The sequence below is a fragment of the Pollicipes pollicipes genome, unplaced genomic scaffold (genome assembly GCF_011947565.3).
Source record: "Pollicipes pollicipes isolate AB1234 unplaced genomic scaffold, Ppol_2.1 Scaffold_7261;HRSCAF=8764_pilon_pilon_pilon, whole genome shotgun sequence".
NCBI lineage: Eukaryota > Metazoa > Arthropoda > Thecostraca > Pollicipedomorpha > Pollicipedidae > Pollicipes > Pollicipes pollicipes.
Genome location: NW_023597054.1, coordinates 38,028,138 through 38,053,168, shown reverse-complemented (window position 1 = coordinate 38,053,168; position 25,031 = coordinate 38,028,138). Strand labels below are relative to the sequence as shown.

The window sequence follows — 25,031 nt, the reverse complement described above, 5'->3', positions numbered from 1 at the left end:
ATGTGACCCTTTTCTCAAAATGTTATGAATAAAAGTACTAGCGAGACAGACAAACGGCTTTTTAAAGCGTGTTAAACATGTCTGGAGCTGGTGCATATGAAAATTTTGTGACCACAGGTCAACGGGAAGCGGCATGACCTAAAACCCAAATCATAGGATATCGTTACCGCATCGGTCGCTAGACAAGGATGCATTTACCCCATAAAAGGTTATGATCTCCAAATTGGATTTACATTTACAACAGCTGCTTTCCGCTGCTTCAGCTGGCTCAGTCACAAAAATAGCTGCGCACCGTAACACGGTAGCGTTTACAAATTGTAATATGTGCCTTAGATGTCCATTTTTCCTTTGTCAGTTTCAGTGACCCAATACATGGGGTTGCCTATATCTTCTAAGAACACGAAATCACTGAGAAACGTGATGTTCCTCCACATTAGGGAGGTACGGTAATTTCTAGGAAGTTGGAACAGAGAATGGCGATAAAGTTGTTGCGTTGGCTCCCTTTTTCTGCCCGTCAAAGCTCAACAGACTCATTAGATAGTCTCAACCGGGAAGCCCCTCTGCGAGGAGACCCAATTTTGTCTAGTAGGCCCGAAACCACCTGAAAGGTTGTTCCCTTGCTCAAAATGCGTGGCACCGCTCATGAGAGGAATATTCCCTTATCGCTATGGCTTTCTGTGGTTGAAGGGATATAAAGCGGATAAGCCCTTATGACCTCTGACCGCTGACCACTCGCAGCAATCGAACGGCACAAATTGTCAACGTCGTTTTCGTCCGAGATCATGGAGAAAATTGTACTGCATGGCTATACACAAAGTTCAAATATTTCCTTCACTGTTCAAACATCCAAGTCCCTAACATTCGAAATTGGCCAAGCAGGGAAAATTTCCAAGCCTGTGAACCGTCATTATCGTTAATCGTTATATCTAGAACACAAGAAATCATGTTCCCGTTTCTGTTTCATTACCACGGTGTGCTCTACTATGAAGAGGGCGATTGACACACGTGTTTGCAGAGGTAAAACACCTTGACAATGACCGGGGCCCTGTTAGCGTGCTGAGTGATTCATTGGTAAGAGCCGTGGGGCCTTCCGCATTGGAGTTCCGCTCTTGCTATTCAATACGGCTCTCACCGTTGTCGGGCCCTTTGAACAAGTCAGTTTATTAAGACGCTCGATGCTCAGTGCCCCCCCCCCCCCCCCCCTGCACTGGTACAGGGCGATTCCCACTTACTGACAACTGCAGGGGACCACACGTTCCTATCGGAGGCACCGGAGGCACTATCTGACAGCTCGGACACCCCCGAGCCTGGGTGGATCCCAGTAACATCGGTCGCAGGCGCGTCATAATTTCAAGACCCTATATTACTGCCGGGAACTTACATGCTCACATGCAGTCTCATTTCTCGATCACACAAGGCCCTCCGCATTGGCTTTAGTATCTTTCTGTTTGGCCGAAAGGCACTGTGCCCCTGCCGGGGGTTGAATACATTTATCTACCGGGGCATCCCCGACCTTTCAGAAGCCCCCAGAATGGTCTTAAGTTATTCTCGCATGTTCAGAGGAATTTGCGCTGTCGACGGCGCAGACTACAGACCCTATATGTTCATCTGGCTCGATACCTTCGGCTCGTCTGTGCTGGACTTGGATCTTCCCGTTTTCTCAGAATCAGCCTACCCCTACACTGTTGACAGCGTTTCTGCTGCGGCTCACCGTGTGCAGTAGTCTCGGAAGAGGCACAAGGATGCACACACCGCCTTGGCGATTGTCAACTCGCGACCCAGACTACGGCACATGGTCATGGAACATCGGCGGAATGTCCACAGATGTCGTGACTGGCACGGTTCCTCAATGTGGTAGTGCGGTGGGGCAGTGACATCACTGCCCGAATGCGGCAACCAGTCAAATGTAAGGGTAACATCCATTGGCACACTTACGGTTAAAAGACATGGACCCGCTGCCTCATCCACAAACATCTTCGATGATTGTACTGTGCTACAGGGTACGGGGAGCACTGATCAAATGACGACCGTATTATGGGTAAAATATCGTTTATTGCCTTGGATATTCGCTTCTTAGCTTGACAACCGCCCAGGAGCGTTCAGGCCCCTTGAGGCGACCCGAACCACATGCTATAGTTGGCATGGCAGCATGCTGTCATATCCGTTAAGCTCAGCGCATCATCGCATTAGGATGCCCGGCATGTACACACAGCCTAACAACAGCCTTCCTCGACATCCACTTGCCTGAAAGCCGCAGGCACATGAACGTCGTGGACACGGATGTCCGTCACTTACCCGAATGTCAATGGTGACGAACTTAAACCATATGCCATCTCGGTTTGAAAGCCGGGCACGCGTGTGGGACATACCGGGCACGTGTGTGCTCGGCATGCCCCAATACAAGCGACGTGCATTCGTTTGCGGCAGTGGTATACATTTCGCGCACGGCAGCAATACGCGTTGCACATACCCTACAATGAAACGGGTTTCTTTAAACTTCTTTCAATTTTACAACGATTCCACTCAGTCTCCACCACCGACACGCTCGCTCGCTGATACGGATAGCACTTCCAGTCGTAACCATAGCAACGACACACTAGATGGCATGAGCATTGCATCCAAACAAACCAGATCCAGGATGTGCCACGCCCCGCTTGCGGCTGGATGTCTTAAATCACTAATAATGAAAACACCGCAGATGAGTAGGTTTCTAACACATTATTGCGTAAAATGATACTTTCCCAGCTAAATGCAAAGGTCGACACTGCATGAACGGCATATTATACCCACAGTAAGCGTCACGCGTGCATGAGCGGCGGCATCACCCGTTCAATCCATTATTCATTGAATGATAGCAAGCATACCACTCAGTGAAATATAATCTTCCTCTAAATCACGACAATGCATGCAGTGTTACGGCAAAATGTAATCCACCGGTCTACCATGCCGCACCCTTACAAACATGTATATGATATGCACAAATGCATACCGACTCCTGGATTTCTAGCCTGGGCTTCAGAGCAGACATACGGTATGCGCTGGGGCTTCTGCCATGTCTTCTCCCGTCCTGAAGCACTGGCGTTCTGCCCATCACGGGTGACCTCGCAGCCCACAGCTCATGAAGTAGCGTTGAATCCGTGGTGGTGCCCGCCATCCTGGAAATGGGGAAAGGAAGAGCGAATTACGCTCGCGATCACCTACAACAAAGCAATCACCTATACAACTAAGCAATACAATATAAGCGATACAACTAAGCAATCACCTGCAACACAAAACATGCAGGGCTGATTGTGAATGCATGTTACACCTGGGGTCACTGCCATCACCCATGGAAGGCAGGCGGGGCCAGCTGACGCAAGGGCCGCAATCTCCGTGCAGTGTGCATCAAACCGCTCGTGCAGTTTTATATCGTGCTCTACGCTCACTGCCGGGTTTGCTTGTACGGGTACGACAGTAGCGCAAGACTGGAAGGTCGCAGAATAAATGCGGGTGCAAAGCGGCAAGAAATGCGGGCGCTCAGTTCGTCAGTCATTATCATGCCGCGAACGGAGCCCCGTAGCGCTGAAAGACTTCACAAAGGTTGAACAAGTAATGCGGAAAGAAATGGGGGCGCTCAGTTCGTCAGCCATTATCATGCCGTGAACGGAGCCCCATAACGCTGAAAGATTTCACAAAGGTCGAACAACCAGGTGTGCCGTCAGCTGCGCGACATGGTGAACCAGCGCATACCATTTGGTGCGAAATTGCATTTCATCAAATGTCCAACCTATTTGCTCGAAACAATACAAACCTAGCCAGCGCCAGGGCATACAATAGAGCACTATCTCCCGAATGCTCAAATATGGTGGTACAAAGCACGGTTTCTCTGAAGTCGACATTGAAAAAGGAGGTTAATACATGTTTTGTGAGCAGTTAGTGGAAAAGTAGTCTAGTCAAAACGAATAGAGGTCTATAAAATAATCTCAACACAAGTGACCAGACTCAGAATTTCAGCGGACATGGAACCAAACATGGTACTAGACATGCAATTTTTCAACCCACCACCCCGCCACATTTGACCCGCAGGAACCCGCGGGCTTTTTGCCGGGTTATGGGCCAGACTTAGCAGCCTTTTGCGGGTCAAAGATATAAGCAAGCAAATAAATGTTTTTTTTTGTTAGTTCCTAGAGCCAATGTTCCACATTCACATGGGGTTTTGAACAAGGTAGTCGTTTTCATGACAATTCCCTGCAGTTCAACGCTATGTCCTATTTCAGACATCAGTTCGTCTCGTTTATAAGCTACATGCCGACATGGCTAGTCTGGCAACGGCTCTGACGGCATAGAAGCCTTCTATAACGCATTAAGACGATAACCCATTCGGGAGCATATTTACTAAATAGTGAAAGCGTGTTACTTAGAGCAATCTTTTGCGCTCAAAAACATTCCAAAAGTCGCAAATCAGCTTCCTCCATTCTACCTAATGCTTGCCTTACAGGGAGTGTTCCACATCTATATGGGGTTTTGAACTGAAATAGTCACCTTGAAGACTTTTCGGTGCTGCTCACAACCCTGCCATTCTCAAACCTAAGGCCTTTTAGTTTCTGGACCACACACCCGCGAAAATGAGGAAAGGCATATCGGAAAGAGCATGTCAAGGTCCCCTTGGCATTCATGACGTCATAATAACGTCACTGAAATCCTGTGATTTCATAAGCCATGCGGCGATCCACGCCAAGAAAAAAGTCATTGTCGTGGTGTTCATATCTGGCGTTGGTGGGCGAGATTTCCAGATATAACGGTCATCAACTGACTCTCAAGCAATGCTGTGTAAGGTACGACGACGTAATCAAATCATGACCCATTGAGAAGGACATTTACTTAACATAAAATTGTACTGTCCCACAGCAGTCTTTTCCACTTAAAAAGGATACCGTTAGTTATAAGTGAACTTGTCTATCATATCTGATTGATTCAATGTCCCCAAATGTGAAATATTCCCTTAAATATCTTCACATGTGGAACACTACCTATCCATGAGACCTGGATTGTGGCAAGAGGGAAATGTCACGTGGTGTTTATTCCGTTCTGTTCATGCACCTTCGTACGGATAAAAAGCACCACATAAGAGCCTGAGTTTGGTTTCTGAATACGAATAACACGAATATGGCTTTGTAGCTACTGCGACGCATTCAAATGCTGTACTGCAGGCAGTGAAAATGCAAATTGTGGTGACCGTGGCAGGTGACAAATGCATTCACTTTCCTAGAGCCGCATATTTATTGTGTCCATGTGGTGTAATGAACTGAGGAGGATTCCCACAGCTTGAAATGTACTGCATTTTTCCGTTTTGCCAGTGCAGTCATAAGCTCATTCAGGTAATTCAAGAAACCTAGCCTGCGACATACTGAAAAGAGGTACGATGAAGAAATCTCTGCATTTTAGATACATGCCATTGTAAAGAAGCGAAGTTCATAGACGGCAGAGCGAACAGTCAAAAACATGTCTCTGTGACTTTAGACGGCATTTTTCGATGCCATTTTCGGCCCGGGCTCTGATCTCTGCATCCTCACTGGTTATTCCATTCCATGTTATTTCGGCGTCGCCGAAGGCAAAGCCTCTTGATGAAACCAGTACGTATTTTGCTCCATGACGGACTATCTCTTGCATGTGGTCCGCGAGAGGCATCAGGCACGTCAGAAAATGTAGGATGTGCCTTGACCAACTGACGCATGCGTCGTTTTTGCTTTTTGTGTAACAACATCGGCACGTGATGGCGCACCATATACTTTGCCGTGTCCTGAGGCCGGGCGCTTGAATTTGTAATCGACGTATATGTCTGTAGCAAGGCTGCACCGTGCCGGAGCCGCCAGCGAGGTACATGACATCCTGCTGCCCAAGCAAATCCACGCATTTAGGCGTCGACAAAGGTTTTCATAGCTGGCAACGGAGTGGGTGAACAGACCTATTCGTGTCGGCTCGTCCTAAACATAGGTAATATTTCTGTCAGCACAACACCATTTCCGATCTCCCATGATCAATCACATCAGCACATAGACCCAGCGACAGCATGGTATAGAAGGTAAGCATTATTTGATGAAATTGCCACTGGCTTTAAATCTTGAGACGACTTAGGTTCAACAGAAAAACATCGACTTAGAGCAAATAAGAAACAGCCACGTTTATGCCTTGAGCGGAGGACCTAAGCTTTCTTTCCGTGACTTGTCGACCGGACTTGCGTCGCTACGTCGGACGAAAATGTCCCGGTCTGAACACTGTCAAACAGGTCATAGGGATCCGCCAGTCAGAGCTGAGGTCAACAGCTCCAGCTACCGTCTCTCGGTGACGTCGCCACTGGTAGGACTGCATTGGACGACACACATCTCATGCACTACTTCTGCAGCTGCCTTGCCGAGCGGCCCCGTGAAGGACTTCGATCCAGGTGTCACACTACCGGGCTCCGTAAACAGCTGTCGCAGACTGAGCTCGTTTGTACGCAGCTGGCGCAAATGAATCAGTGAGCAAGCTTCTTGTTGACGAGTTCAAACAGCCGGTAAATACCACCAAAGCGTGCAGGGTTTTGTGCTGTGCCATCACACCCACGAACAGTCACGTTTTCCGCTTTACTCGCAGGGTATTGCCTGGAGTTCACTGAACTGGTCCATTGCCTTCATACATTTAAGGGATTTAAGGGTCCGTTGTATTCTATGCCGGGCTCGGCTATCACAGCCACGTGCTCTTCTTGGTGCACATCTCCTCACTGGCATCGGTGAGATCCTTCCAACTGTCAAAGCACAGTTCAATTAGGCAGACGATTGGATTTAGTCTATGGTTATTCTAATATAACCTGGCTCAGGTAAGCCACAGATTTGTCATCCATTCCTCCGTTCGTTCCTACTACACTGATGGGACCGGTATCCATCCGAAAAGCATTATCCTCAGCTCTGAAATACCCAGCGTCTAATCCCCGTGCCGTGAGATTGGACGAAAAGAATGTGCGGCCGGCTCCTGATGCGAGGGTAGCCCTGCTCACCAACAACCAGGCGAGACGGGCATGAATGCCTAACTTTTCAACAACTCACGCTGCTAGCAACTGACTCTTGACAACAAATAATACGTAACTTGTCCTTCTCGCGACACCACAAAACTGGTTCGGCACAGATGAACATGTCGATGTTTCAACCCTTCCACCATTGCTGACCCCCTTCGTCTGTTTACACAGGACGGAAACGAAATGGAACGGTCCACAAAGTCCTAAAACGTGGTCTGAAGCGTCAAGGCGTCTTGATGTCCATTTAACAAAGAGAGGGGATTTTGAGACGTGTGGAACGTGAGTGTGTTCCGCAACTGTAAAATCTGGTGCGTTGTAATGTGCGGGTGAGTATTGTCAGGATCGTCATTTTGTATATTTAAGGTGGGCCAGGTCCGCGGTCATTCTACAAATTTAACAGCACGGCTTTGACAAAACATCGAAAATTTCACCTAAAATCGTGTGAGCCCCCAATCACTGTATAAAACCACACCCTTGCGTGATGCTCTCAATGGTCATCTTATAACAACGTGCTGCCCTATGACACCGGATAGAAGGGCGCATTTTCGAAGCATCGTTAAAGCTGTTAAGTCAAATTGCTAGAATTACTGCGGTGGGGATCTGGGCCGCGTGTAATATACAAAACAATAATCCTGCATTACACGTCCACACAGCGCAGCAACACACCAGATATGATCGTCGCGCGACAAACACACGTTTCGAAATCTCCTCAATTTGTTGTGGGACATCGAGACGCCGGACAAATGAGGCCTTCGAAGCTTCTTCTCACTAGTTTCGTCACACGGTTAAGGCCAATGCGACAAAACTAACCTTCTCAGCCGTGATAAGTTCTCACGGCTTTCAGCTGAATTTTCCTCGTGCTGCCAGGTGGCAGCAGCATCGCTAAGGTACGAGGAATAGGGACAACTGCAATCCATCTGGCGCAGGCCTAGCTACCATTGCTTTGAAAAATTTGTTCACTATCGTGTTCTTCTTGTTATGGCGCACCAAGTTATCACCGGCCCTGTGTTCTTAGAAAAGCATGTGTGGTATGGCACACCCTACAGGAAACACAAATGACTGACACCTTCTCAAGTCCCAAGCTCCAGCTTACCATTCCAGTGTTACTCCAGCTGCAGTCGTGAGACGTTTCTCCGACTGCTGGCGATGACGCTGTCCACCTGCTTCAGGAAGTCGGCGGCGGTGCGCGAAGGCGGAGCGGCGTCACTATCTGTTGGCGCTGCCCCAGAAACCAGACTGCGACAGTCGGACGAGGCAGGGCTGCTCACACTGTCGTCACTGTCTGACCAGACGGAGCTCGGCTCCAGCGGCACTGGCACTAGCAGCTGGCGACGCACGTGTAAGCTGTCATTTGTCCACAACTTGTTGGTCCGCTTCAGCTGTTCCATCTGCCAGACATTTAACAAGATCATAGTCCAGATGGGTCATATGATGTAGGGCTACCTGCTTCATTTGCCCCACCAGAATACACCAAAAATGCCTCAAATCTGCATGAATAATGTGGACAATTATGCAAATCTTGCTAACATCTGACCAAAAAGTGTGCAAACTCATTGTACCATGCGGTTGTGTTTTTAAGAAAACTCACACTAAGAAAGGGTGACAAATGTTGGCAAGCCTGGCAGTTCCAAAAACATTAAAAACCATTACCAACTTGAATTGAAAAAATGACCAGAAGATATCTTAAGCACCTTCACTGTTGTTGAAAAAGGGTCAGTCCCATGGGCTGAACCGGACGCAGGTCATAACAGAACCAACACCACCTACAACAAAACTTTGCCTGAATTTGACCATTCTGACACTTGTCCTAAGAAGGATAGCACGGGTCATAATCAAAATGGTGGCAACACACCAAGTTTGATGTCAGAGAATTCATATCTTATATACCTGGGATGCAGCACACATTTGTGTTCAGAAGTGCCACATTATGTAGCCACCACAAAATACATTAAACAATCAGTCTTTTAAAACATTTATAAATCCAAATGGTGGCCAAAAGGCACCTGGATCACCCAAAGCACACAGCAATCTGTTCTGCCCAAAGTTCAAAAGCCCAAAGTGGGTGACAATGCAAATAACTATGTAACAACTGGGTGACAAAATGAAGTGGAAACACTGGCCTGGGTGCAAACCCACTACTTTAATTCAAGCATGCCACTGACCATATTTTAGCTGTTGGGCCTGTAACCAGCCTCGCTTGATTTTGAGTACACAGAATATGTTCAGTGCCTTAGAAAATACTTCAAAATCACCTCCACAGCCATGAGTTCACAAATGCATGCTTGACATCACTTTAGGTTGTCATCCAAGGCAAGGAAAAAAACCAGAAGCATGTTTTTTATGAGGCAGCACCATCAACTAGCCGTGAATTTAACTCACATGTATGCAAAAGCTTTGCAGCCATCACATTACTCAGCCTCTAATGATGTTAGAAATAGCAATGCTGCTAACAACAAAAGCAAAGACCAAAGCGTAAAACCATCCACGAATCATACATTTAACAAAAACATTCAAGTCTACACATTTACTAGTGTGTAATATGCTAATAACTGATCAATTAAGCCACGCAAAATTGAGTTGTGGAAATTGCGATGGAGGTTCACAGCTTGGTCATCCACCACCACATGATTTAAATACTTGTTGCAACACAATACTTGTAATAATTGATCTTGGATACATTAATATCAAACTGCATCCTATGACAAATACCCCGTATGGTCACACACAACACTGGCATAACGCTGAAGACACACAAACCCACCGCGCCAGAACCGCCGCAACCTACCGTAACGTTGTGTTTCAAGGCAATGCCTTGCAGTGTGTCGTTGTCCTGCACGTCGTATCTAATAAGCCGCTCAGGCTTTAGGTTCGATGTAGTTCCATATTTTCGCTGGCTGCCGGAAGCTATCAACCACTGCTCCTCCCCGAACGAGCACGCCATACCCGGCGACCTCAATGTATCAAGTGGTATCAATCTGAAACAGCCAGGGAATTATCACGTTTACAAAAGAAAACTTCATCGCATGGAGTTTCTGCGCTGCCCAGCAGCAGTTCAAAATGACCTTACGCCATTGAGGAATTTCTTCGACTCATGGGGCACAGTTCAGTCAGCTAACATCCAAGATGAAAGGAATTTGTATATTCGCAAGGCCGTAAGCATAACGTGAGACGCGTGCAAATATTGGGCGGCCCGAGGAAGGCGTCAACACTCCAGGGGTGTTACTATCTTAAATCGGTTGGGACCTTAGAAGATAACGTTGATCTGACCTACCCACAAAGACTGATTTCTCCCCGGATTTCAACCATAACCAAATATTTCAGATGTTAGGTATGTTTGTAACCGACCGATATGATCTTTAATGAGAGTACTTTCCCATTTCAAACCCATGTGAACTCGCAGCTTTATAAAAAGCTTAGAATTATGTGCATTCTACCGCAACTTTCTAGGGAGACGGTCCTATATCATGACCGTCAAAAGGTGTTGTTTATTGTCCATGCAAAGTTATTAGAGGCACAAAAGGTTAATTTCACGCGGAATGACATGGCCTGACACATGAAAATAGAGCGGAATATGCACATCATACATTTTCTGTAGAGAGACGAGGAAAAATGCATCATGTCATGCGCACTGCCAGAAATTTCCTACACCTCAAAGTGAATGATGCGATAAGCTTTATCCACATGGGGGGATGAGACGCACGAAGCTTTGATAGGATGAACTAAAAAGCTCCGCGGTACGGGAATAGTCTAAGTCCTTCATGACTAGCACGGCCCCGTCACCACAACCAAGAATATGCGCCGCCGCCGCCATGGAAGAGTTTCTTCGCCGCCCTGAAGCGACTTTTAGAAGATTGCCCTTACTTTCCGATCAGAAGAGGCGCACACCCCCAGTACCGCTGCTCCTTCGCCCCCTCTATCCTCCCCTACATGACTGCTATGGTGCTAAGATGGAAAATATTTTTTCATGCTATAGAAACTAAAAAATGAATTGCCTTTCGTCAACATGAAATGGACTTCGTTCGTTGACAAAGGGCCATGATCGTCATGGCTGCTTAAATCGTCTGGCCCTCGGCACGGCCCCGGTTATCATTTACAAATATTTACAATCCCGCATAACCACCGTTCAAACTAATGGAACGTAAAACAGTCAGCTGGCTAAGGCAAGGGCTCCCTTTGCACTGATGTCATCAAATGTGGCGTAAGTGACGTCATACAAGCTTTTTTCCTTTTTCGATAGGCCAATGCAAGGCCCCTTTTTCCCTCGACGGACCCTAAATCAATTCCGCATTCACTTCCGGCATAATGCCAGGGAAAGATTACGCTAAACCGGTTTATGCTGTCCGGCGCAAAGCAAGGAAGCAAGGCACGACCTTGTAGAGCTGTGTGATATTACTGAGTCCTGGGAAGTCCTAACTAAGAAAACCAGGATTCCCAGGCAAAAGGGGAAAATCTGCAATCTCTGCCAAATTATGCAGGAAAAACCCTTTATTTAGATTAAATTATCTAATCTGCTGTATTGTGTAAAAACCCAAAGAGGAGACCGAGCAAATCAGGATAAGAATCACCGAGGAGAGAATGGAGGTTGAATGGAAGCCGATTAGCGTTGGTGTAATTGATGAGCGGTTGTCTTGATCGTTCGTATACCGGACAAACGAGGAGGAAGTGGTCTGCTGTGAATGGGATGTCGCAGCGATGACACAGCGGAGGAGGAGTGTGCTCGAAAAGGTGGTTGTGGGTGATTTTGGCGTGACCGATACCCAGTACGGCAAACAGCACTTCCTTGAGGCGATTATCTTCATTAATTGTCGGCAAGTGCTGAAGCACGGGTTTAATTGGGCCATGGTGTTGATGAGCGCGTTGATCCCATTCGGGTTGGACAAAGAGACGAAAATGTAAATTAATGACTGCAAGAATATCAGAAACGAGACAATGAAGATGAAAACATTCCAAAAACATGAGACTTCGTTTTGCTTCCTCGTCAGCAGAGCTGTTTCCATGAATATTTGCGTGTTCATGTATCCAGAGAAGTGTAACGTGAGTTTGTTGAGGAAGGGAGCAGAGCGTTCGTCGTACGCCGTCTAAAGCTAGGCGGGATCAATTATGAAGAGTGATAAGAGCTTGTAACGACGAATGAGAGTCGGTGCATATGACTGCCCTTTGTACGTTACCTTGCTTGATGTGGAGCAGGACTGTCAGGATTGCTGTTAGTTGAGCCATATGCACGGTATTATAATTTGGCAGGCGGTTTGATTTGTGGTAATCATGATGTACGAAGGCAGCCCCTATGCGGCCATCGCGTCGGGAGCCGTCAGTGCGAAGGAAGGTGCGCTGGTCTGTGCTCAAACTACCTCTCGTCTCACGCAGTTTGAAGTTGCGACTTTTGGAGTGTTAAAGTATGCTGCTGACATCCCCAGGTGCATCACTGCGTGAAATCTGGGGCCGAATCCGACGGACGCGATACCCTCGGTGCTCCATTGGTTTAACACGGGAAGCGCGAAAATTGCAGACTGCTAAAAATCGCCGAAACCCGAGTCGAGTCTCAGTTTGTAGCTTGAAAAGCGGGTGGTCAGGGCGAAAAAGGGATGAAAAACATTTCAACGCGAAAAAGAACAGAAGGGTAAAGTGACGCGCGATGATGCGCGCGGGCACGCGTGCGCAAATGGCAGATTAGACGGTTTGGGAGTGATTTTTCAGGGTTGGTGTCAGATCTCGCCCACCCGAGCGGATAGCGAAGTGAAGCAGACTGCACCGTGCAGGTGCGTGTACCGGCTGCAGATTATCCAGACAGCCCGACATCGTCAGACACATAGCGAAACCGCAAATCGACCGGAGAGCGGTCAACGTCGCATTTTTTGAAAACAGTCATAACAGCCAGTCGGCAGTCATCGATGTCTGTCATTCAAACAACATGAACAGATTTGGGATGTGCCCTTTTTGTCTGGATTTTTAGACTAGTAAAAAGCTATCGCCTTTTCAACGAAGTACTTGTGCAGACTGATTTTGAAAGCACTGAGCTCATGCTGGCAATCTTCACTGGGAAGCTTGTTCCAACGGCCCTTGTAACCTATTGACTTGCTGACGTAATAACAAATTGACCCTAATGTAGCGTTGCTGATCTGTCGCGTGACTCTGAACACGGCGAAATGCTCCAGTGGCATGGCCTTTAAGCCCCAAAGATTTAAAAGAACATCGCAACTTTCGTAAATCTCGTCTTAAAGGCAAATGCCTAAGCAAAGGGAAGTCAAAAAGGTCATTTCTTTGTCTGTTTGCATCCTCTTTCACGTCCAACAATACTTGTCATAATCTGAAACCCAAACTAGATACAGCAACTCAACTTTGACTTCACACATGTTTTATTATCATATGCACTGATACGTCTTAACACATCGACGAGACATAAAGCTATGCCGTCTCGTATAATTTCCATGTTATCTGCAAGCACGTAATTTTCGAACCGTGCTCTTCCTCAAGAACATGAGCAGAGCTCTTGACATATTAAATAACAAGCACATCTCTTGACTCCTGAGGGTGAGCACAGCTCAAAATGTTGAGTACCGTCCATAAAATCGTTATTTAACCCTACAATTTCGTTTATCTAGCACCTTCTGGCACATTGAAGATCGTTAACTTAACATGATAACTTTAAACTCACAGTGCCGAAAGCAGGTGATCTGAAGGCCTTTCATTTTAAATCAATAAGAGACATAAAAAGTCGGGCTTAAGAAGCTTAAGAACCAAGTCCCCTGCATCCCCCTGAAAGACATCTTGAAGTGGATGTTCAGAGATGTTAATACCACGCTTTAATGCCATCATGACAGCCAACACTACAAGGTGTCATCAAAATGCCGTTATGAAAGCCAGAATGGTGATATTTCATAACAGGTACCGTTCAGAAAATTCCGTGTGGTGGCTCAGCCGACCTTTTATGAAGTCTGGGCATTTCCAGGTGGTAGTTTTCCGCGAGTTTGGATCACCTTATATCACCGTCAATGAACCACTTTGACATTTAGATGTTATCGTTTTCATCATTTTGAGTTTTAAAATTTGAGAACGTTGTGGGAAATGACAAGAAGACATTAGCAGGCACTTCCCGGCTACGACATTTATATTCCAAGTCACTCCAATTAAACACCATTCGATTGCAGACTTGTTTTTAGTGATCGTTTTCATCACAATGGTGTTTTAAGTTGGAAGATGTCACTTTGCAGGTTCGGAGCTCGCCGGTAAGCTGGGTTTTGAGCTGACACAAAGTACTGCAATCCTACACGTACATACTTCACCGATATAAATCACGATGCCTGTAACCCCGCCAACCGCTGCATCACCGGACTTCTGGCGCTTCAGACGACACGCTCAGCGAATAAAGCACGAATATCTTTGGCTCAGCAAATGTGGCTGCATCGAGGTGGGGGAGAGGGGGAAGTGTGGCAAGAATGGCGGCGTTGAGGTGAGTCACGCTGTCCATCACCACTTGCTTCGACACGAGCAGGAGCTGGATATGGTTGTCTGGTTTGTGCGACTGATGCCTAAATATATCCTCGGACGGCATTATGTATAAGTCATCATGTCGACACCAGCATGGGTGGCCACGTCAACGCATTTGTGCGACCGTGTCTCTGGCGCCATCAGCTGTGCCTCTGGCGTCGTCAGCTTGGCGCCGTCGGCTGTACCTCTGGCGCCGTCAGCCGTGCCTCTGGCGCCGTCAGCCGTGCCTCTGGCGCCGTCAGCTAAGGCTCTGGCGCCGTCAGCTGTGGCTCTGGCGCCGTCAGCTGTGGCTCTGGCGCCGTCAGCTGTGCCTCTGACGCCGTCAGCTGTGCCTCTGACGCCGTCAGCCGTGCCTCTGGCGCCGTCAGCTGTGGCTCTGGCGCCGTCAGCTGTGCCTCTGACGCCGTCAGCTAAGGCTCTGGCGCCGTCAGCTGTGGCTCTGGCGCCGTCAGCTGTGCCTCTGACGCCGTCAGCTGTGCCTCTGACGCCGTCAGCCGTGCCTCTGGCGCCGTCAGCTGTGGCTCTGGCGCCGTCAGCTGTGCCTCTGGCGCCGTCAGCTAAGGCTCTGGCGCCGTCAGCTGTGCCTCTGACGCCGTCAGCTGTGCCTCTGACGCCGTCAGCCGTGCCTCTGGCGCCGTCAGCTGTGGCTCTGGCGCCGTCAGCTGTGCCTCTGACGCCGTCAGTCGTGCCTCTGGCGCCGTCAGCTGTGCCTCTGGAGCCGTCAGCTGTGCCTCTGGTGTCGTCAGCTGTGACTCTGGTGCCTTTACGGCGCGCTTGCCAGTTGTCGCAAGAAATGCTAGTCACAAGGCACTTAAGAGTCCGTCTGTCGGCTTGAGCCCATTGGGCTTTGCTTAGCCTTGGGCTACGACTTTGTTTAACATTATCCTGTGTCGCCTTCTGTGAATAAAAAAGTTTCGTTGAGAATTAGGTACTCTGATTTCCGGGAAAAGTTGTACCAGGAATGTACGCAAGATGCTGGGAATCTAAGTTGCGCGATGACAGGAGGAGCGGATATTCTGATGGAACAGCAGTGCGCGCTCGTACCTCCCGTAGGTTACAGACGGATGCAAAGTACGCCAAAATGAGTCCTAGTAAGTCCCTGAACTGCTATCTGTAATGTGATGGACATCTGCCGCCAATTTTCTGTGGAAAAATGTTTTCCACAAACCTCAACGCGTCGCCCGCCTGTCTGCCACTCAACATCTCATTCTCTAGTTTTGGTGGGAAATGGTCTAGTCTCTATTACGTGCAGAACAGTAGAGCAGTACCTATCGTTACCCAAGGCGATGTGGTCAATGACATATGCACAGACCATTGTAGAGCAAGCAAACAACAAATGCGATTAGCGGAAGCATGAACGTGGGAGCAGGGGGCCAGGGGGGCATGCCCCCCATTTTCCAAGGTGGGGGGGGGGCATGTTAACTGGCCTCCCACTTTTCAGGTTAAGATTTATCTGACTTATTTTCGCACTAAATTAAACATGCATGCCGATTTACCTAGTTCACCAGCCATCTCCCTTAAGATGCGTCATCTTTTTCGTTTGCTCATTGGCCATCGCTTAGTGTTCAGCCGCAAGGCCGACACCGCACGGCCTGGAGACTGCAGCGCCGGGCGTTGGGGCTGTTACTGCTACGACTTGCGAGCGAGCATGCTGAAGACCATATTACGTAGTTTTCTTATCAGTAGTCAGCTCTGACAGGATCTTGAGCATTTTGAGACGAACATGGGTTAGCCATGTTAATACAAATTAGGAACTCCATTTCATCTACAATCTACAGTCACGGAGAACTCAATATCCCTGAAGAACACAGAAAAACACGGAACTGAAGTCTATGCGACAACTATCGGACTACCTGCGGTGATCATGGATGTTGTTGCGTCAGTGAGGGTTACTGTGCCGATCCGGGGCCAACTGCGCGGGTCAGAAGGCCTCCTGTGTCAGGGAGAGGAACAATGTGAATATGATATATGTTTCCCATGACCTCCGGATGGACCAGGAGATCCCGCCCCGTGCCACCAGAATGACAGCCAGAAGACACTTGGCAATGGGACGGAATGGCCCTTCAGCCCTTGACCGGAAACGGTAATGTACCTGGCGTTCTACTCAAGAGGCCCCTTGCCCGGAAGGAAATGAGGGGTCTCATTATTGTTGGGTAAAGGGGTGTCTCATTATTGTTGAATAAGGTGGGTCGAAATGAGCTTAAAAAACAAGCAAGGTCATGCCGTGCTTGCCCGAGAACGTTCATTTTCTCAGAATGTATTATTGAAACAAATAACATAAAAAGGCTTGAACATGCCCGCCCGCAACCTCGAGAGCAAGGACAAGGATGGTCTGGGTTGCAACTGCCGTAAAAGCGAAAAGTTTCGGCCACTGCAAGTGTCACCAGACGGCGGGCGCCATGTCAATTTGTCTTCTGGATAGATAAATAGCTGCAAAAACACGACAAATAGAGATTTTGCCTTCACTCTTCCAGTTCAGCCACCAGGTTCAAGCTCCACTTCGCAGTGCTTTAAAGGCCAATCCGTTCTTTTCATCAATCCAAAAATTCACACGTGTAATATGCGCTCAGACTGCCTTCTAAACGTAAAATCTGATGCCATGAAGCGCTCAAGGATAATTTTTCACAAGCGTCGTCATTTTCGTCCATCCGTTGGCCACAACTTAATATTAGCTGCTGGCCACGCGGCTACGGAAACTGCAACGCCTGGGTTCGAGGCTTGTGCTCCTGAGATTTTCGAGTGCGCGTGCTTAAAATTAGGTCATACAACTTGTATTACTAGTCGATTAAAGCGTTTAAAAATAATCACTTCAGAAGCGTCGTCATTTTCGTCCACCGGTGGGCCACGGCCAAATATTAGCTACTGGGCTAACGCTCCGCGGACTTTGGAGATCGCAACGACTGGTGTCAAGGTTTTTGTTGCTAAGATTGGCGAGCGCGCATGTTAAAAAACAAGTTACACAAATTGTATCACTAATCGATTCTGACTGAATGGTGAACATTTCCAGACAAGCATGGCTAGGCCATGTAATGCACATTGGTGACCACTCGATCCGCAATCAAATTTTCATCTTCAAATCTGGACCAAACATATCGATCTACTACCTACCTTCGCGATGTCCTCAATGTCTGTACTGCCCAGATAAAAAAATTTGAGCAGGCATCTGAATTCTATCGGTTTTGAAAGAGTTAACCAACCATTGTAAATTAAGGGCGCCGGTGATTTCTTCTATGTAGTCGTTCAACGCCTGCTTTCTGCAGGTTATTGACCTCAAAATACAAAAGAGTTGAGCTCACGGCAACTCCTGGTTTCTGTTATTGTTACAAGGAAGCATAACAATGAAATGAAGAAAACCCTGCTACTTGTTAACGAGTAAGCTATATCCGGGGATCTTTTTCCGGGGGGGGGATCACTATAAGATGGGCTTTTGTCAACTTTGTGTTCCCCTTGGCAAGGCTCTGGCTACGCTCCTGCCTACACACAAAAGTAGATCAAGTCGTACACGTTGCCTGATGGTCATTGAAGTGTCCGTTGGGCCAATTCACATATAAGGCAGACAGCTTCTCGGAGGCTATTTTTCTGCGATGGTGTGGTGTGAGGGAAGATAATTCTGGAAAGCATACTGTTGCAGGTGTCCAACACATGTTTCATACACCATGTGGTAGTAACGCTTATCCAAAAGTATGCAACAAAGCAGCCATACGATCAGTTCGCAGTCAGTCATGCGGGAGACGCCCGGGCCCGGGCAGTGACCACAGACGGCGGACAGGAGCAGGGCCCAGATAGGGAACACATGACAGATGGGCCTTATTATGTGGCTTGATTCTTTAAAAAGAACCTCCAGTTTTATGGCCTTTGTCACATTGTTTCTAGCAATTTCAAACTACCGAATTTGTTTCCGCCTAAAATGATGTGACAAATCTTATCTCTTGAAAAGCAGCCAGCGAAATAAAGGCGCATGAAAAATATGTCTCGCTGTGTGACATCGATCCACTTTCAAAATTCTCAGCAGCCTATATCCAGGCCATATTTTGGCATCTACACTGTGGAGGCAGATGATTTCTCAATGACCCAAAATGCCTACCCGCTCGTGGAATTTCGTCTCTCGAAGAAAGACAATGTTAAAATGGACGAATAATGTAAGGAATCTGGATAGCCTTATTTGTCAAATGACAGATGAGTCGAGTAGGCAAGATTGTGCACGAGTGAGAAACAGCTCTAGATGCATGTCTAGCATAGCAGCCATGACACTTGAAAAAAGAGTGATGACAACCTCCATTCCTCCCTCCTCCTCCCCCCCCCCCCCCCCGGTCATCGGGCGCGCTTTTCAGAAAAAGTTCCTGAAGTACACCCTGAGCTTGCACCCCCCCCCCCCCACTTTTTGAAACGTTCCTACGCCCATGGGCCCAATATGTGAAGGAGTTGGAATGGCATAAGCACGTGAAGTATCTACAGGATATTTTGTGGTACGAAATCAAAATGAAGCAAAAATTGACGTCTTTAGGCAAATTACATGCTTAGTATAACATAATTTCAAGCAAATGTCCTATATTTCCTGCATCCATAAGTCCTTCTTCCCATATTCATTGGCATTGGGGGAAGGCGAGGGGAGGAGCACAGAGGTGCTCAGCTCAAGTCAGCATAGGGGCGCCCTACGAAAGTCTATACAGTGACGCCCCTGCCCCTAACCAGGTCATTCTTCGCTCGCATGACCATGCAAATGCCAATCTTGTTTTCAACATCAAACGTGCTGAATAGAAGAAAATCGGCGCAGCCTAATGAGGCTGGGGAATATCGTCTATCCACAGCAAGCATGGTCAGGTATGGTTGTACCGTTTGGCCCCGCTGCAGCTGGCTGGTGTCTGCGGACAGACTTGGAATGCATCGAGCGGGGAACGTCTGAATTCAGTTCGCTCCCATCACCGGGTCCATTGGCAAGTAGCCAAAGAGTGTCACGTCACACTTGGTCTGGCAGCCTGGTTCTCAGCGGGCACCCGACACACAAGGGCGCTGGCGTCGGCCGGTGTGGGGAACTAGGGCTCCCTCAGTTCCAACTCTGGTAGCGGGTGGACTCCGTAAGCTTTCATTTCAAGGTTTGGGGACCTTGCCGGTACGTGAGCCCCAGCTGCTTGCCCCTCCCGCTCCCCCCCCCCCCCCATCACCCGCCTTCTCGCATCCCGTTTTCTCACCCCTCCTCGATCCCGTTTTATGGGGGTTGCCGTGTCTCCTCGTCCGGATCCCCGGGCTCATCAGGTCTGGGTGGCTGAGGACCGCGCCGTGCGGGGCAGTCGCGGCCCGTCCTAACACTCCGCTGTCGCCAGAATATCCGGGGGCGCCGGGTCAGTAGGGGCGACACGGCTCCAGCGGCCTATCGACTGCGCTGCGGCTGCACACTCTTTGCGGATCTCCGCTCGGGGCGCCTGACCGACCCCAGCGGCGTAAGTGGTCAGGGAACGGCGGTGCTGAACCACGGTCAGGACAAGGAGGGGTGTCTCCGGTTACATCTGGCCGTGTGGGGTGTGGTTCGATCCGTATAGCGCCGAAGTAGCCCTAGCGGTGACCATCCCCGAGGGAGCATTGGACCGGCGCCCAATTGACCCCCGTGGTAGGAAAGGAGCCCTGAGTTGCTGAAATGAAAAGCGCATTGCATGGTGTCTTCCACAAAAATACTGATCCTCCGAAGGGGACCAGGCCTCACTGACTGCAAGGTGCAAAAGAGAACATGTTCTCCCCGGTCCAGGAATCCTAGTCTTTAGCAACGAAGAATTTAGGCTGTCATCTCTGTCAACGTTCCAACGACGGAGCAGCCACGACAGGTTTAGCAAGATCGATACGACAAGCTTCAGGATGGCAACATGGAAGTGGAGTATGCCAGTAGTTCAGCGGTAAGCCAGGTCGTCGCCGCGACAAAGTTTACTTACACTGTTCAGGTCGAGGAAAACAGGCGCGAGAAAACTGCGTCCATGCTTGCAACGACACACGGGACAAAACAACACCTCCACGGGCGTCGTGAACTGTTTTAAATTGCGCGATGTCTGTGGGGACGAGAAAACGGAGGAGGTCTCGGAGTTTGGCGTGACTTCCGCTCGCAGGATCGTTGTCAGGATGGGAGAGAGATGGAGCCCACCAACAACCTCATCCTCACGTCTAGTCGCCCCGACTTGTCCTCTGAAGGACGCATGGGTTACATCCGCGCCAAGATTCGCCTGTTTGTACCCAACGCGATGCGGAGCTACTAATGCCAACGATTGGTCACACGCAACCCCAATGTCGCAACCGCCTCGCATCAGATGACGTCACAAGCACGTCGCTGAGCTCGGCACCCACGTCAACTCGAGATACGGTCAATATGACGACATCTGCGCGACACTTCCCTCAGTGACAAGGTGACAAACATTTGGTAGAAGCTCGGTTCTGGCACACAAGTGCATACCCGACACATTTACAGCCATGCACTGAAAATAACGAGCTAAGCTTCGTGCATAAGCATTGGTATTCCGCCTTCAGTCACCTCCATTGCTCGGGTCCGAATGAAATGTAAATGACGAAGAAATTCGGGATGTGATGGTTAAATGCACAGCACCTTGATGAAACCATCTCACAAATCAATCAACTTAGATGTCAAAGGTGGATCGGCCATGCAGGCTTTTGAAAGGGACATCATACGCACGCTGAGGTTGTGGTTTCAAAGTCGAACATTCTGTCGATGTTGCTATAATGTCGAGAATGAGCCAGAGAGACAATCTATATGAGCCCACAACAAAACAGCGGGCGCATAAGGCCAAAGACGATTACGCATGGGGGCTTTCATGTCCTTGATGTCTGCCGACACTGGCAACTTTGCGGATAAAGAAGACAGCATTTAGGACAGTTAGAGCACTGACGTGATCACGTGGAAGAGCAGACCGCATTCGGGAGGGATGACAGCCATTCAGACGGGGTCTCATAACGCGGGAACGGTACTCACAAGGCGCTGTGGAAGATGCAACTCGGCAAAGTGGTCCCACGGGTTCCTTCAGATTGACATTAGAAAGGCAAGCAAGCCCTCCTCAGAGACAAGGACGGTACCTTGGCGATAACTAAGCCGGCGTAAGGATCCCAGCCATAACGTTCCTTTAGATTGGCATTAGAAAGGCAAGCAAGCCCTCCTCAGAGACAGGAACGGTAGCTTGGCGATAACTAAGGGTGAGAGTTACCCAGGATTTAAGACAGGATATCTTGCTACACGCTACCGCCCCTTAACCTGAATGGCACGGGACGCAAGTGTGAAGCGGCCTGGCTTGTCAATATAAGAGAATAGTAGCAATGCAAAGGCGGTCAAATACCCCAGTTTGGCAGTATATCGGGCAACGGTCTTCACTCCGACCCGCCGCGTGCCGCGTGAAGGGATTAAGAGGGGCAGCATTGTGGGGCTGAAGTTGATTAGGAATGCGATGAATAAATGCAGCGTATGGTGATCGTGAGACGAATGCGTGGGAACATGATGAAAGTCGGTAAATTATGAGAACGAGTGGAAGCAGCGGCTTCTCCGCATGGATTATAATTACAGCTCCAACCAACTAATGTCTAAAGCCGAAAACATGCTGGGGGGTAGTGGGCGAGATGGTCTGCAGGGCTTATCGTAACCCAGCTCATGTCAGGCGATTGTAGCAGGAGAGGAACCACTGCACGGTCTTCTCCTAATATCATGTTCCTGAATATCAACCTCAGCCTCCATCCCGAACAGTGAAGTTACCTATTTCGGTCACTTTGACTGAACAGTTGAGATGCCTATAAACCCTAGAACCACCCCTGTTATTTTCACGAGGAACAAGTGACTGCCCAGAGGGATTTTTTCGGAAAATTGCAACTATGCAAAACAGTTGAATATATTGTACGCTGCAAGCGCACATCGTTGCAACGCAAGCAGTAACACAGAGTCGCAATTTCTATATCAAAAGGCTCGCTGTGAATCCTTAGGTGTACTTTTCACTCATGAACGCATACAGTACAATGATCTGTTCAGCCTTGCGGAGCTGCTGTCGGCTTATTGGAACACCACGTAGGGTTTCTGAAGCACCCCGATAATATGCGGAATGATACGCCGCGGACATCGACATCGAGCAATACCTGTAACGTTTTGTCCCTCCCTGCCTTGGTGTCCTGATGTCAAGGTTTGACTTGCCGTTTATGAGACATGAAAAATCATGCAATAAGCAGACGCTCTTCTGGAATATGAATATGTGCTGTTAACCATTCCAGGTGGTCACACACTCCCTAATGGGCAGGATCACCAGTTCGTGCCCCCCCCCCCCCCTCTCCCGCCCGCCAACCTGTTTGACCCCTGAGCCTGATGTTGAGGCGGCCGAAATGATGCACGGCTCCATGAACATATCAGCGGTCTGGGAAGTGTGATGTTCACAGTTTGGCTGCTCCATTCCTGTGCCTATGCACTGCACGAAAAAGGCACCTGAGGTTCTTGCTTGGTAAAGTTACCAGTAAAAATCTGGTAGAAAGAATAAAACTGCCCCATCATGGCCGCGGTATAAGGCCTCTACGTAACTTTGACTGGAGGACCAGCTAATTATGTCAGACTCAAACATATCCCTGATTTGATGACTATGTCTTTGATCTGCTTAAAGACGATTTGTCATTTAAAAAATGCTTTCCGACGAGAAACCAACATTAATGACGTCTCATGTCAATTTCCTTCCATCCCCTACCCGCGACAGATTTTTCCATGACTGAAGGACTAGAAGCTGCCCCGTACCAGTTCACACGCTAGAGGAGCCCCTTCTACGGCGGTGAAAAAATAAACGAGGCGGTGGGTTCAATTAGGCCGCAACAGGTCGCCTTGAAGTTTTATCTCATATGCTGGTCGCTTGACACATAATAATTAAATTCACGATATTGATATTTATTCAAAAATGTAGTTGGTGCTCTTTTCAGCGTGCGAAAAATCCACCTACTGTGCATTGAAGACGTCCAGCTCCTCGCCGTCCGTGCAGCTGTCGCGTCGGCTGTCTGCCAAGTCCTCGAACTTCAAGCCGCGCACGGCTGCCAGTCGCAGCTGCCGCATCTCCACCTCGTCCTCGGCGTCCCCCTGCAGGCTCCCCATGTTCAGGCAACCGGACGCCAGGCGCACACCGAAGCAGGCCGAGAGCAACTCCAGGGCGGCGCGCTGGCGGCGGCGGTGGCGTCGCCTGGTGGTCAAGGCAGCCCGTCACGCGCCCGGTGCCCGCCGGCGGTGGAGAGAGGTGGGACGGGGGCCGGCCTCAGCCCCCGCGCTTTCGCGCCGGCCGGCCAGACAGGTATGGTATCTCGGCGGGGCCGCCGCCGGTCCGTCGCCGATAGCAGCAGGCGAACTTGAACCCCGCCCCGGTGCCGGTGGTCCGATCACGGGCGAGGGCGGACAGTGCCGAGCTGGCGCCGCTTGGCTGTGGACGAGTAGCGCCAAAGCCTGGCGGGTACAGTCGGGTCCGCTTTTTACGGCCGAGTGGCCGGCCGTCCGGATATTGCGACACGTCGGCTGGTGTGTGAGGTGACCATTGTTACAGACGCATCGGCCGCACTGTCCGCGGCGGCTGACTGGGCGCCGGCGGCGGCCGGTGTTGGCACCCGCCGTCGAAACGAATGTAATTCAAAATCCCGTACATCCTTCCGTGGCTGTTGCATGGAGGGACAAACGCAGCAGGCTTGATTCATTGGTGAACCAAGCCATTCCAATTATTCTAAGGAGCATTACTGCTCGCCTCGGAAGTCTTCCCACCCCTGAATGTGGTCCATACCAGCCTCCAGGCGAATCACGCCGCTTGAGGAGGGGTGAAAGTGACGGCGCTGTAGGCAGTGGCGGATCCAGGGAAGTGCAAAACGAGAACGCCCAAAGTGGCCCCATATTTGCGGCCGGATAAAGCCATATTGATCCGTCAGGGCCAACCGTAACCTAACCTAAAATAAAAAGCTCACCCCCCTTCGTATTGTGGGCGAACATCAACTCCGCCCGTTTTGTCAATTCCTTTCTTTCTGTGGCATTTTTTATTTTATCATTTCAAAGAAGTGATTTGGTATAGGCAGTACTGAGTCAGCATTAGGAGCTAAATTGCACCTCACGTGGGCAACCAAACGTTGAGGAGGCGGGCATGCAAGGCTTCAACTATAAGGAGCCATGGCTGAAAAAACGTGGAAAGACGTCGAGCAGCCGAAGCGGCCAGCGCGCGCCAGTGTTTGCAGTGCGCGGAGCTCTGTAATGAGAGAATCCCACGGGCGCACCAGCGTTTGCAGTGCGCAGTGTTCTGTGATGACAATCCCACGCGCGGTGAGTAATATTCCCTATTTCCACGGCGCGGTAAAAGTCGTATCAAGCACCCGCAGCGCTATTTGTGATATTTTAAGTTTTTGCTTGCTCTGCCACAACGCCAATTCTTGGCATTGATATACACATCGATGTTAGCCATGCGTTTGATTACATGGGCGTCCGCATTTCTCTTCCATTGCTGGAAGATGTTTGGGACTTGATCTGTGCCTCGCTCATTATGTG

At 49.1% G+C, this 25,031-nt stretch overlaps 1 protein-coding gene across 1 annotated transcript; it reads right to left on the bottom strand.

Moving 5' to 3' along the window:
• Positions 1 to 2,032: 2,032 nt before the first annotated feature.
• On the bottom strand, positions 2,033 to 23,658 carry LOC119112906 (lysM and putative peptidoglycan-binding domain-containing protein 2). The gene is made up of 4 exons (XM_037237212.1): positions 23,464 to 23,658; positions 9,816 to 10,005; positions 8,124 to 8,418; positions 2,033 to 3,155 (listed from the first exon to the last, which is right to left on the bottom strand). Exons 1-3 carry the CDS (start codon positions 23,610 to 23,612, stop codon positions 8,134 to 8,136), a joined length of 624 nt encoding a protein of 207 aa, XP_037093107.1. The 5' UTR covers positions 23,613 to 23,658; the 3' UTR covers positions 2,033 to 3,155; positions 8,124 to 8,133.
• Positions 23,659 to 25,031: the final 1,373 nt, after the last annotated feature.